The 15,181-nt window shown below is 28.4% G+C and overlaps 1 protein-coding gene across 1 annotated transcript in view; it reads right to left on the bottom strand.

Annotated features, from left to right (window-relative positions):
- LOC118184956 (DAZ-associated protein 1-like) overlaps positions 1–15,181 on the bottom strand; it is an 84,515-nt gene that overhangs the window by 31,602 nt on the left and 37,732 nt on the right. The window contains exons 6-7 of the mRNA XM_085817118.1: positions 9,999–10,047; positions 1,892–1,974 (exon numbers count right to left, since the gene is read on the bottom strand). Coding sequence (XP_085673244.1) covers positions 1,892–1,974; positions 9,999–10,047 — 132 coding nt within the window. The remainder of the gene's footprint in view (positions 1–1,891; positions 1,975–9,998; positions 10,048–15,181) is intronic.

Here is a 15,181-nt window from a genome sequence, read left to right as displayed (position 1 = left end):
CCATCTAAAAGTAAACTCTATAATAATTACTTGGAACTAAAAAATTTCAGATCTTTTTTAAATGCAACATTCATTTTTTCAATTAAAAATACAAAATAAATACCCGCAAAAAATCTAAAAATGGTAACTTGAAAAAATACATTTGCTTTATTTGAATTTAATTTTGAAAATAAGAATTTATCAATAAAATGATGCATAATTTATCAAAAATAATTCTTTTAAACACTATCCAATGACTTACATTTTTCCTCTTCCATCTAAAGACTGCATTCAGTTATATAAGAAACATTAGCTTAATGATTTTTATCAAATTAAATCTTCCACACCTTAACTTTACACACTAGGACACAACACCATTATTAAAAATAATACATTCTGAGAAACTTCTACTCTAGATACATTTTAGTCAGATTGGTTTAGTATAGCAAGCAGCTTTCAAGTGTGCCAGTTTTCTCTAGATCTGATTCATTTAACGATTCCAATTTTTTTTTCCCTGAGAATAAAAATGTATTTAAAAGTCTGTCACTTTCAAATTACCTATTAATATAGTCTTATAAATATGATCTAATTTTAATTTAGCTTTCTAACTAACACATAAAATTAATTTTACACATCATTAATACTTGTCTGTGTGAATAAAACTGTTCCTAATAATAAAACGGATTTAAAAATTTTAACACTATAATTTTTCTACATAATAAATTAGCAGAGATAGAAAAGACATTTTTCCTAATTCAAATGCATCTTACATCCAAATTAAACTTGTTAATAAACTTCTGCTATTGAAGTTCACAGTTAGATTTTTAAAAAATACATACAGTTTTAACATTTTCTGCTTTCTAAACACTAATTTTTTAAAAATGGTAAATATAATTAAAATACAACTTACAAAAATTAATCATACCTTATAAATTTTTTAATCACATATTTTACTTTTTAGCTATTAAATGCCACATTACTGTTATTAAGTATGATGGCTAAGAGAAAAATGCATTAAAAAGCATCTTTTTAGTTTGTTAAACACGCTATCAATGGGAAGCAAGTTTTTTACATATATTTAATAACTGCTGACATTAACAACACATACAAAAAGTCACTGCACAAGTCTGAATTACAGATATCATCAATCCAATTCCTTAAAAAGTACTTTATTATTAAATTAGAAAAAATAAATAGTGATAACAGTAATACTGACATTTTAAAACACATCTTCTCTTAGTTATTGAAGATCATATTAAATGCCATCTGCAAACAAATAGTTTTGCCTAGAAGTAATGAGAGAATATTCTTACCTAAAAAATACACTGCTTTTGAGAATTCGATGATTTATTGAAATTGCCAGTTTAATTCAGATTTATGTATACTTTACTCACCTTTCGGAAAATACAGAGTGTCCTGTAAGTCTGGACCCATAACAGAAACATGCATGCAATTACCGAATCAGCTCAACAAAATCAAGAGCTGCACTGCACACACAACTGAAGATGAAATATCTACTCTGAAATTATTTTACAGATTATCTGTGAATGTGTGCTGAAATATCTACTTCTTTAGATGAAAAATTATCTGAATTATTATTTCAGATGATAGCAAAAATTAATATCACAGAATGAGATCAGAAATAGTAACGTAAGAAACTCCAGCGTGTCTGAACTTACAAGACATCCTGTATTACAAGCTTTTTTAATAGATTCATATACAATAATACTGAATTTCTTCTGAATGTTGCTATAAGTTTTCTGTTATACTTAAAGAGTGCTAGATAACAAAGCCTTCACTATATCGTGTAAAATTTGCATTTTCATGTTACACCTCCAAAAAGATGCTTTTGTATGCAATAACATAAAATTCAGAAAAATTAGTATAAATATAGATTAAATATACACTACACCTGCTTGCCGTTGATGTTCACAAAACGCTGACCACACACTTGATCAATGCTGTCTTCAGATTCAAAAGATAAAAATCCAAAGCCTAATTTCAAATGAAGCACATTTTTATATAGCTACTCTTCAGCATACACGTAGGCACCACTCGCTAAAGCATTATTTATTGCATTTTCCTGAGTAATAAACTAATTAAAATGAAATATAACAAGCAAAATACACTTAGTTCCAAATACCATAATTTAATGCTATGGTATGAAGAACATAGTGTTCCAAAATTACAAAATTCCTAGTAATCCTTTCCAGTTCCCAACAAATAAGTTTTTTTAAGCTATTATTATTTAATTTTAATTCAGTTTCCTATTTATAAAATAAGATTGTACCCATACAAAACTACACCAAACTGAAGAAAACCTTATAAATTATCAGTATTCTTAATAGTTAGCTTATCTTAAACTTAATGAATTTAAAATTTAAACTTAAAAATTTCAGTTATTTAGTTCAAAATGGGTTTAATAACCAAAAGATATAAAATATGAATACAATAACTGAATAAAATCTGTAGAATTACTTAGTTTTACTTAATATTTATTGAATGTCTTACATATTATATCCCATTTTATTTTACACAAAGGTAACAAGAAAATAAATGACCACACATATTCATTTCAATACATAAAGAAAATAATATCACACTAATAGAAACTTAAAATATTCAAAAAGAATAAACATTAGTATCATTACTTAGATACCCAGTTAAGTTTTGAAGCTGCTTTCTGTCAAATTCAATAACAAATAATATTGTTCATTTAGAAATACGTATCATAATCATATACAGAATATACCTATTTAAGAAAAATTATTTTTATGACTATGCAAAATTTCAAATTCACAACTTATTTTTTACGTGTGTAAGGTTTTACTCCCTACGAAAGCCAGCATTTTGAAATGTTTATGATTCAGTATGGAAATATCAAACAGAAACCTAAAGAATGTGGATTTAGGGAATAGCTGGTAAATATATTAATAGGGAATTTTCACAGTTAACATATTAAAATATTTACAAGATAAAGAAACATACATTGTTTGAAAAGAATATTAAAGCAAAAATTTGTGGTCTTTTCTATCAAACTACTATTTTTACAATGATAATCAGCTACTCTTTACCCCCATTCCAAAGAAATCTGGAAATGGTAATTGATAACACGACATGCAGAAGTTAAGAATTTTGTACTTTACAGTTCTATTTTTGCAAACTTAATGGCGGGGAAGTGACCTTGACAATTGCATGAACTGATGAGTAACTCCTCAGTTATCTAATAACTAATTCTTCTTGGATACTAATATTACAAAACAGACCTTCTTAAACAGTTAAATACTATGTGCACACACCGTAGGCATGATATACGCCTCACTACTATAGCTAAAGTTAAAAAAGATTCATCTGCATAGAACAAATATTATATCATAATGTTGTTTTCTTTGAATATAAAAACTGGATATATTTATTAGATCTGACTAGAATCGCTATTTGTTTCCTCATTACCTTGAGATATCAAATTATTTCTATGCTAGGAGAACAATTTTATCAATAAAGTATGGTTTTTGACTGTAACTTATGTTTCTGCTTATTGAATAAATACGTTATTTCATAAATCAATAAAATTGTCATTAAAAAAATGAGGAAAAACATTTATAAAGTCCTATTCTTAACAAATAAAAAAATAAAAAAGTACATTGTATAATATTCATTTAACAAATTAAAAAAAAAAAAAAAAAACCATGCTCTCATAAAGATAATCAGAAATGAGATGCGACATTTGATCTGATTTTACATGACTGTATTTTAAAAAGAAATATATTTTACTCTGCATCTACCTGTCAGTTTATATTTTGTCGGCACAAAAATTACATTTTCATAAACAATGGTATTATATTCATAATGACATATTACTAAATAAATTGCTGAATTCCTCAAGGCCAAATAAAAGAGAAGTAAAAGGGAAAGGTATGATCTACACAAAAGAAATATGTAAACAGAATAACTCAGAAAACGTAATTACTAATAGTAAAAAGAAAAGGCTGACAAGCAATTACATAAATAAACAACAAAGCTATAAATCTCGTTACTTTTTTTAAAGGGAGGTCTGAAATTTATAATTAAATTTCCCTAATATTTTAGTTACCGCAGAAATTTGTTCTGGTAAATTAGCATGATAACACTGGGATCCAATAAAGCAGCTACCACAATTAGCTTTAATCTGAAATTAAAATTTAAGAAAATGTACAGAGTCAAGCTAATATAGAAAATTCCAAACTAACAATTCAAATCAGTCATAGGCTGTAAAATCATCTAGGTAAAACCAAAGACTTGGAAGTTAACATCAAAATGTTACTAAAGCACAAGAAATAGATGGAACAACTTCAAGAGCAGCTACAAAAAGCAATTCCATAGGAAGGAAAGGAAAATAATCCTAGTTCTTTGATCCACAAAATATGCCCAAAACAGGATAAAGTACAGTGGAACCTCAAGATACAAGCACCTCTATATATGAGAAATTCGAGATACAAGGAAAGTATGAGTGAAAAATTTGTCTCTAAACATGAGCACTGACTCGAGTAACAAGCAATGAGCCAGGCTGTTGGTGTGTGTGGCGCCATTTCCCGATCCATCTCGACTCGTCAGATCACTCGGTGTTCTTTGATCTACATGTTTGTGCGCTTGTAAGTCAACTGTTTATTACATTTACGTGAAAATAATTATTTTGTGATGCCTCCCAAGAAGACTGTTGCCTCAGATAGTCTGCAAAGAAAAATAAGGAAGCCATGGCCATTGAAATTAAGTATGAAATCATAGATAAACAGTGTGTAAGTGTGAGGGAATAGGCGAAGACTTACAGCCTTTCAACATCGACGATTTGCAGTGTTCTGAAGAAGCAGGAAGAAATTAAGAAACTTAATGTAGCCAAACGAGTTACCGTTAATTCCAAGCACAGTCCAAAACTCCTAGAAGATGTTGAGAAGCTGTTGTTAGTGTGAATTAATGAGAAGCATTTAAAAGGTCGGTGTCAGAAGCTATCATAAAGGTAAACTATGGTTATGTTACTTATTAGAAAAAATGATTTTTATGATGATATTTTTGGGGATGTGGAACGGATTAACTGCATTTACATTATTTTCAATGGAGAAGTTTGTTTCTAGATACGAAACATTCGTTATGGGAGCTCAATGTTGGAACGAATTAAACTCATATCTCAAGGTTCCACTGTATAAAATTTTCATGTAAGAATATCACGATAAGCTGTAACAAGTTACAGTATACGTATTTTCAATGACAATGCCAAGCCTCTCTTTAGAAACAAACATTTTAAAATATAAACAACACATGGACAAATTCTGAGTAAAACAAAAGTCTCACACAGAATTGCTAAGTGGTATTATAAGGGGGGCATGATGCCCCAGAAAGACAATTACCTGAAAATTTTATGCATAGAACCTCTTCTTCCAAATAACAATCTCTACCTTACTACTTTCCACTTATGCTACCTGTTTTTCTTCATACAGTACATTAAAATTAAATTACATTTTCATCTTACAAAGTTGCCAATTTATCTAAATCAACAATCTGAATTTTTTTCAACAACAAACACTGTGCATGATTTTTAGGTATTTGTTTTTTTCACAGACATAACAAAGATGAAAGTGTCCAAGTTTTTAAAACGTGACACTTCCACCATCAGGGCTGACTGTAAGCATAAGTGACATAGGCAACCTCTAGCACAAAGAACAGACAAGCTATTTAAAAGTCACGGGGACTGGAGTACAATAAAAAAAATCATGAAAGTTAGCATCTTTGGTATTATTTTATAGCTAATTTATTCTGCACTTACTACATCTCAGATTTTATTATTTCCCTGGCTTTGCGATACGAACCTGTATATGGACTAGGATTGCAAATATTAAATAAGTAATCATGTGTGGCCCAGGAACCGATTAATCTGTTTTACATTACTGCTTACCATGAAAATAATTTTAGATTATGAATATTTTGGAATACAAATTTACTTCAGGAATGAACTTCATTCATATATAGCTAATATCATAGCTGCCAAATTATCATATATAGTCTTGTAAAAACTTTTAAAAACATATTGAAAGGATGAATATAAAATTAATTACATAGTACTTGTTTTGATAAATTTTACGATGTACACTGTGCAAAAAAAGGGGGGACAGTTCTTTATCTCCCGTTCTACTGGGCCGATTAACGAAATTAAAATTGTGTTTTTCATGTCTCGAAAGCAAGACTTAATATATATATTAGATTTATATATAGCATTGTTCTAATATAGGTAGGTGTTCTGACATAAAATTGGGCTTTTTCTGAAATAACATAGCAATATTTTCCATACTTTCTATGACTTAAATTATGTCTAGATATTAAATTTTATAATTTTTAGCGAGGAATTTAAGGAGAAATTTAAAAATTTATCTTGCTAGACATTTTTCAGTTTGTGCCAAGAATAATTTTTCCCAACCGATTTTCCTTTCCTTTTTTCACTGCAAATGAGCGGGGGAAAAAGTCATTGTTCATACTTACAATACAAATAATTTTCAAATAATAGTGCATAAACCACATTTGGCGTTATTATCACTTATAACAAATACACCACATAGACTAGAAGAGAAACACGCTAATGTGACAATCAAAACCGTGAAAAACAACCTTATATTTAATACCTACGCTAAATATAAAGTTGTTTTTCACGGTTTTGAAATACACCACATTTCAAAACACGCCAATTTGTAAATTCATATATATCACAGGAAATTTTGAATATAAAATTCTAATTTTTTGCAGGTGTGCTTAAAAATATATCTACATTAAAATGACAGTAAAAATATTATAGGTCACAATTCAAAAGTTTTTTTTTTTTTTTTTTTGAAAAAATTATTTAAAAATAGTAATTTTTAAGAATAATTCATAAAAAATATGCAAATTTTATTTGGAATGAACCTAAATTTCGATTTCTGGAAGAAGGAATCAAGTAAGTTTAATAATAAAAAAAAGAGATATTAATAAATATATGTCAATTTCAATTAACACTGAGGAGCTAAAATTTTGAGAGCTAATTTTTTAAAAACTACCTGTGTGATTTTTACGAAACTCGGCAGTTTGGCATAATAGTTGTAGAATCGAAATATAGAAAAAAATTGGCACGTCATTTCAAAAAAAGTACGATTTTGTGTCAAAATACGTATATTAGATGCTTTATATAAATCTAATACATATCCTAAGTTGCGCTTTTGAGACATGGAAAACACAATTTGAATTTCATCTATTAGTCCAGGTACAGAACTGTCCCCCCTCTTTTTTTTGGACAATGTACCTTATACTGAAGTAAAACAAAATTAAATATAAATATTAACTGATTAAACATTGCTTGACTCTTCACACAAAATTCTACAAATATTTTAAGTGGATTAAGACAATTCAGATAAAATGAAATTTTACTGCAAAAAGATGCAATAGAGTTTAATAAGATACAAAAATGTGATAAGAAAAAATAATACAATCAAAATTAAATAAAATTTAATAGGAAATATTATTCTGAAATTCGCTAGGAGAGGGGAAAACAAATTTGTAGAATTTAACTTGCATCAATTCAGTAAATTTCATTTACTGCAGGGCAACATTTCCCTTCCTAAAAACTAAAAAATTAAAAAAATGAGAGATTCAATGATGTACCAGGAGGTCAGGAGATGTGTTGAAAAACTGGGAGAGATGGCAAGTATGGAATATGTTTGGGCATTTAAAAAAAATCAGCAACTAATTTTTAAAAATTATCACATGCAATTAGATCGCATGCAAAAGATGATATGATGTAAGACAGAAAACGCACAGAATATGCTGTACATTATTTTACAATGTACAAAACGCACAACATTTAAACGCTGCAGTGAGTTTGTCATATTTTAGTTTAGTTTTTAACTAATCAGTTTAATATTTGAATTGCATCTTTCCTTTTTGCCTCATTTCATCACATACTCGCTCAATCCAGAGATGTAGTATGATTTGATTTGAAAGCAGTTAAGTAGAATGTTAAAGAAAAAATATGTAATCATATAAGTTGCAGCAGATAGATGTTTGACAGTGAAAAAAGCCTGTCACACTCACTAACAATTTAGCAAATACCATTACTCTGAAGAATAAGAATCATCAGATGTTAGCTTTAATGTAGTTAACTCTTGATTTAGATTTCAGTTGTTCAAACCAGAGCTCATAGCACTGATAAGAAATGCTTAGATTTGCATTCAAGAGGCATTTACATTCCATCAAACCTAAACAAAGTAAAGGGCTGTTCACAATGAGGTTTTTCTGAGTTAATGGAAAAACAGCTCCACAGTACTGGAAAAAAAAGTTTTTCTTCAGTTGCTAGAAAATTTTAACTACACATATAGTGCAGCTAGTCGACGCACGGAAGAAACTCGTAATAACTCAGATAAAACCAGTCAACTGCAACAGAAATAAAGAGGCAAAATAGTACACTGCACACACACACACACACAAAAAAAAAAAAAAAAAAAAAAAAAAAAAAAAATAGGGGACAGTTCTATATCTCTCGTTCTACTGGTCCGATTAATGAAATTCAAACTGCGTTTTTCATGACTCGAAAGTGAGACTTACGATATGTATTAGATTTATATATAGTGCTGTTCTAATACAGGTATTTTGACAAAAAATCGGACTTTTTCTGAAATGACATGCCAATTTTTTTCCATATTTTGTTTCTACAACTTAAACTATGCCAAACAGCCAAGTTTTGTAAAATTCGCACGAGTAGTTTTTAAAAAATTAGCTCCTCAATGCTAACTGAATTTGAAGTATATATATTAGGCTTGTTTGATTCCTTCTCCCAGAAATTCGAAATTTAGGCTTAATCCAAATATAATTTGCCCATTTTTTTAGAAATTTTTCGAAACAAATTTTGTATTATAACCTACAAATTTTTTAACATCATCTTAAAGTAGATGTATTCAAGGCACACCTGCAAAAAATTTAAGAGTTTTTTTATTCAAAATTTTCTAAGATATACATGAATTTACATATTGGAGTATTTTGAAATTTGGCATTTTTTTTAGCAATAATTACGGCAAAAGATAATACGCACTTTGTTAAAATTATCTGAAAGTATGAACGATGATGACTTTTTCTGCTGGTCTACAATGAAAAAAAAGAAAAGGAAAATAGGTTGCTATAAATTAAGAAGTTTGCCAAGTAAATTATTCTTGAAGAAAACTGAAAAAATATGCCGAATAAATTTTTCAATTTCTCCGTAAATTTTGCACTAAATGTTATGGAAACAATTGAGAAAAAATTGGCATGTCATTTCAGAAAAAGTCTGATTTTGTGTCAAAATACCTATGTTAGAATGATGCTATATCTAAATCTAATATACATACCCGAAGTCATGCTTTCAAAACATGAAAAATGCAATTTGAATTTCTTCAACTGGCCCAGTAGAATGGGAGATATAAAACTGTCTCATTTTCTTGTGTGTGTGCAGTGTATATTAATGTGCAATGTTGAATGAAAGGAATGCGCTGTCTTCTTCATAATATAAGAAGTTCAAAAAAAAGAAGGAGGAAAAAGGAAGAAGCTGAACTATCGAAAAGAATACTCGAATTTTTATAGAAGAGAAGATTAAAGAGACTCTTCAAATTAAAGAGAAAACAAAAATTAACTTAATGGCCTTGTGGTATTTAGCTACCATGCAGAGTTGTTTCATCGTAAAGTTGACAGCATAATTAGTTACCTAAGCATCAAACCACTTTCAGAATGATTTTCAGGTATACTTAATAAAGATTTAAAATATATATATATATATATAACTAAATAAAATATGTTATTATTAAGCAGAACCCTTCTCTAATTTCTCTGATTCCTAAGCATAATACTTTTCTTTTGGTTTTCTCTATTTCTTAATACAATTTAATGACATATCAATTAATACTTGAATATGGAGTAAATCAGATGACAAATGGAAACTTCTATACTAACATTCATTTACTCTGTAAAGTAATTAAAAGCTCAAAATAAATTTCAATTACCTCTACATTTTTTCGTCTCCTGATCACACATAATCATAACTTGGGACACCTGTTTCAAAAAATTTTAGATTTTAGTATAGCATAAACTATAAAACAAAATCAACAACTGTTATTATAGTATTTTCAAATATTTTCTGTCATCTGTGGTTATATTACATATTTTAAAAACTTCCAACTTATCTCTTTAAATAATAATAATCATTTATTGCATAAAAAATAAAACAAATTTACCATGACTAGACTTTAAATTTAAATTTGGTAATTTGAATAAGACAAACTGTGGTACATTCAACTTAACATTTCTCTATGCAAACATATTACTTAGTATTAAATGCAAAAATATCTACAGCGTTTAACATGGTTAACCTTATTACAATAAAAAGGATTAGTTTTTTTCTTTTTTATTAAAAAGGATTACTATTTGTTTATTTTTGGTACGACATGCATAAAAGTAGCCTAGTTTATCTTCTACTATCTAATTATTCTAATACAAAAGAATAGTTTCACCAGAGCCGTGACCAGGCATCTTTCCATCTGAGACAGAGAGATGAATGCATGCACTAATTACAATCAAATTAACTATATCTGTTACATTAAACAAAGATAATTATACTAAATCATAGCATAGATCTTATAATCAAGTTTAATCTAACTTAATGCATTCAGAAAATTATACATGTAATAATTTATAATTTTTACATGGAAATGTTAGAGTACCTTTTCCATAAATCACAAATTACAGTGAAAAAAAACTAAAGATTAATCCAATTAATATACAAAGTATTGTACTAATATTCAACTTTTTTTTAGTTTAATTTTTCTAATACTAATTTTTTTGTTTCAAAACTATTCGTTCATTTACATTCAAAAGAGAAAACAGTGATACTTAAAAGTTCTGCTCTGACTTGGTCAGAACAGAACACATCTTGCATACTACTTCTTCGTTACTGTTTTGAATTTTCTGGAAGAACTTTCACCCTAATGATAATACTAGCAATATTAAAAATATTTTTAGTGCAGCTTCTAAATTTAAATATGGTTGAACAAACTACATTCCTAAATCATCTTTAAAAAATCTGATCGTGCTTGACCAGCATTTTTGAAATTTCACAGATTTTAAAGCTAAGTATTTCTAATGGAATATCTGAAGCATCTCTACAATTTGGATATTTAAGTAACTTATACAACAACATTCATTTTTAGATGTTAGAAATTAGAAATTGAAAGCTTTCTCTTTTAATTTTTCATATATCATTTTTATAATTGTGAGATTAAAATACCTATACTTCTTTCATTTCTATAGTGAAAAATATTTTTCGGAAAAATTAGATCGCTTAGCAATTGATTCTTCTTGACAATATTTATTAAATTTTACTTTTCATTTCTCTTCATGTTTTGTTGATAAATCTTTAGATAAATTTTCACATTTTTCAAGAACAGTGCTTCAATAATTCCATTTCCTTACAAACTAATCCTTTGAAAATAATTAAACACTCTTTGAAAAAGTATTAGCAATGTTTAGATTTAAAACACTAAAGTCTCAAATTTTTATGAAAAAATGTTTTAAACTAGTTTATTGTAAAACACTCCACTAGAAAAAATTAGTAAATTTTTAATATTCTTAAGACATTACATTTTTTAAAATATTTCCATAAAAACTTTGCAAAAGTATTACAAAAATTTACTGAAAGACTAGCATATTTTTGTTACACAGTAGGAACCTTGAATAACATAAATAAATGATGCAATATTATCATGGAATGAATTTTTTTTTTTTAATTCCAAAGTTTTTTGGGGGGAAGACAAGGCATAATTTTAAAGTAATAATTATTTATGGAAAACATTTAATAATCAGTAAAATGCAATATTTTCATAAAGTATCTTCTAGAGTGACCTGCAAACAGCATAGAAAATCTAAGACTGCTTAATTTGTTTATTTGATGGCTGAATCTTGAGTCCACCACCGGAAGAAGTGGAGATGATTGATCTATGTCAGTGATTCTCAACCAGTGGTATGACCGGTTTTTAACTTAAAAAATCTCATGAAGAAAAAGAACAATTGATAGGAATTTCCTGTGATTGAACTCTAATTCAAGATTTCAAAAATAACACACTTGTTAACTTCTGGCTGAATGTAAAAAAGAATTTTAAAAAGTTTCAAATAAAGCTATTACATTTTTATTGCCTTTTTGAACAACCTATTTGTGTTAACAAGGATTTCCTTCAATGTTATATTTGAAAAATAAATACAGAAAAAATTAAAAGTAGATCCTAATTTACGATTAAAATTAAGGGAAATAAGACCAGACATAAAGAAATTTCTCTTAAACAGGCCCACATTTCATACTAAATTTTTAGAATTAAAGTATTATACTTAAATTTTGATAATCAAAATGGTAGCCAATATTTAATATTTTATTAGTGCATATTTAATAAAAATAGACAATATGTTGTGCAAGTGGCAAAATATATATTTTTTTAATATTTCTATTGAGAAATAATCATTGTAAAATGTAACGGTGGTACTTAAGTTTTTCAATTTTTGTTTATATGGTACACATTAGTCAAAAGGTTGAGAGCGGCTGACCTATGGTTTATCATAGCAGAGTGGGTATAAAGTTTACTACTCTTACATTTGGGGGGGGGCACAAGATGAGTTTTCATAGAATTTTGTATTTGTGATAGATATATTTAGTGACTCTCATATTTAGAATCCATGTAATTTATCCTTTGGGTACATCTGACGACTAAATTTCATCATGCACGTTTTGTTTAAGTTATCGATCCGTCATTCAAACTAGGAAAAAATTAAAGATGTACTTTCTTGCCCCTAGCAAAAGTTATTTGTAGCAGTGAATAGTTGCAGTGAAACATTTAGAGTGAACTTCCATTTTTATGGCTAAGTCTATCCACACAGTTAGTGACAATAACGACTGATTGTTCTACATGCATTCTAACTATGCAACTATGAATGTCTGTGAAAATTAGTTTAACTTGTAAGTGGATGCTGAACATTTATATTCTATTTAAGAAGAATTTGCTTATAACTGATTTTTAACACTGTTATAAAAGTGTTTAAATTTCATCTCAATATTGGTATAAAGTAATATGAGAACAATTTGTTTTTGAATTGAGCACTTTTGAGTAAACCTATTTCTTTTAAAACAAAAAGAACTGCGTTTATTGTCAAATGTTGTCCAAATCTTACACTCATGCTAAATTTGAGACCTAAACGGATAATTTTAAGTACTAAAAATACTGAGCCGCAGACAACTGATCCAGTATACATAAATCATCTGATTTCAAATACAGGCAAGTCAGTAAATTATTTCTGGGAGTAAAAAAAATTCCCAAATGTACAATCTTTAACAGATGAAGAAAAACAGGCCGTTATTCAGTAGCATTACCATTCAAACATAATAGAGATGGTTTTAGGTGATTCCTGCAAAATGGCAAACATAAGATTTTAATATTTAGAGATCCATGTCAGAAATTTACAACCAGTACATCAATTTATGAAAGAATATTTTTCACTGGAAAACATAGAACTAGTTCCAAACACAGATCGTGAATTAAAGAATAAATACCATTATATCATACATCAGTTCATATTGAATGAATCTAGCTTAACAACAAAACCGAGAATAATTTTTGATGAGAGTACTAGGACAATCACAGGTGTTTCTTTGAATGTTACATTACTGATAGGCCCTACAACACAAGACGTTTACTAAGATTTAGACTTCTTAACACTGCAATATCCAGATATACGAATAATGTATAGACACATAAAAACTTATAAATAAGATCGAGACTTCAGGAGAATATTATGGAGAGATAGCCCAGATAAACAAATACCACTCTGTCATTTAAACACTGTCACATATGAAACTAGTGCTATAGAGGTAACCCTCGTATAACACAGTAGATTGGTTCCTAGAAAATGTCATGCTGTGTGAAACCGTGTTGTACGAGACCCAGAACCAGTATAAAAAGGAGGGTTACATGCCGAAAACTTATTAGAAATAAATATTTTTTTAATTATACATAAACAACTTAATTTTTATTAAAAATATATACGTAAGCACAAGCCAAAACCAAAAAATATTACATATTTTAATTTAATGCAACTTTAATAAACAGTTGTCATTGCTCAGTATAATCAACAGAGAACGTTTTTTCAGTGGAATGAGATCACTTTCACTTTCAGAATTTCTTTCTTCATTTAAAGTTCTGGCATTTTCTTCCCTCTTTAAAAAATCTGTAATTTTACTTTGCTTACTAGTTCTTACTGGGTCATTTTAAATTTCTCGATCTAGAGCTAGACAGTTTTGCAGTTTTCTCGAATTTTCAGCTTATTTCAGCGGAAGAGTCTTCACTCAAGAAAAATAACTTGAGATTTTCAGCTAAGCATAGGCCTTCTTTTAATTTTTTGAATGTTATATTATTAACTTCACAATCTTCATCAGTGGTAGCGTCCTCAGAAATCGATTTTATTTACAACTTTGGATACCATCTTCGTCAATTTTTTCTTTCCACTTATAAACCTTCACCTCCGATTGATTTAGCAAGTTTTAATACGCCACCAATTTCATTTTCTGACAATTCATGCACGTTTTCTATTTCAACTGAAGAGGGCCATATCTTTTTCTAAGATGGATTTAACCTTGATGCTTTCAGTTCTTTCAGCGACAAAGATATGATGTCGATTCAGTTCTTGATTGAAAATGTCTTCCAAGCTACCATTACATTAATTGATTTTGAATCGATTATGTCTAAAATCTACTGTAATGTTCTTTTTATGTAATATGTTTTAAAGGTGTAAATAATACCTTGATCCAATGGTTGAAGTAACGAAACAGTGCTAGGTGGTAGAAACAGTATTTTTGACATTAGGATGATTCAAATCTTATGGGTGATATGGAGCATTATCTAAAAGTAATAAGCGCCTTGTACCTCAAATTTTTCTGACTTAAATAACTTTCAGAGTCTGGCACAAAACAATTTAAAAACCAATCTTTAAATACATTCCCAGATACTCAAGTTCTTGGATTTGCTTCCCAATATACTGTAAGGTGTTTTTATTTATGCCTTTAAGTATATAAGGATTTAAAGATCTATAAACTAACAAGGGTTTTGTTATAAAGTCCAAAGTCATACTGCACAAAAGTAGCATTAGACAA

This window comes from Stegodyphus dumicola, chromosome 5, assembly GCF_044657685.1.
Source record: "Stegodyphus dumicola isolate Sdum_Otavi_A_Nest chromosome 5, ASM4465768v1".
NCBI lineage: Eukaryota > Metazoa > Arthropoda > Arachnida > Araneae > Eresidae > Stegodyphus > Stegodyphus dumicola.
This window is presented reverse-complemented; position numbering and strand designations above follow the sequence as displayed.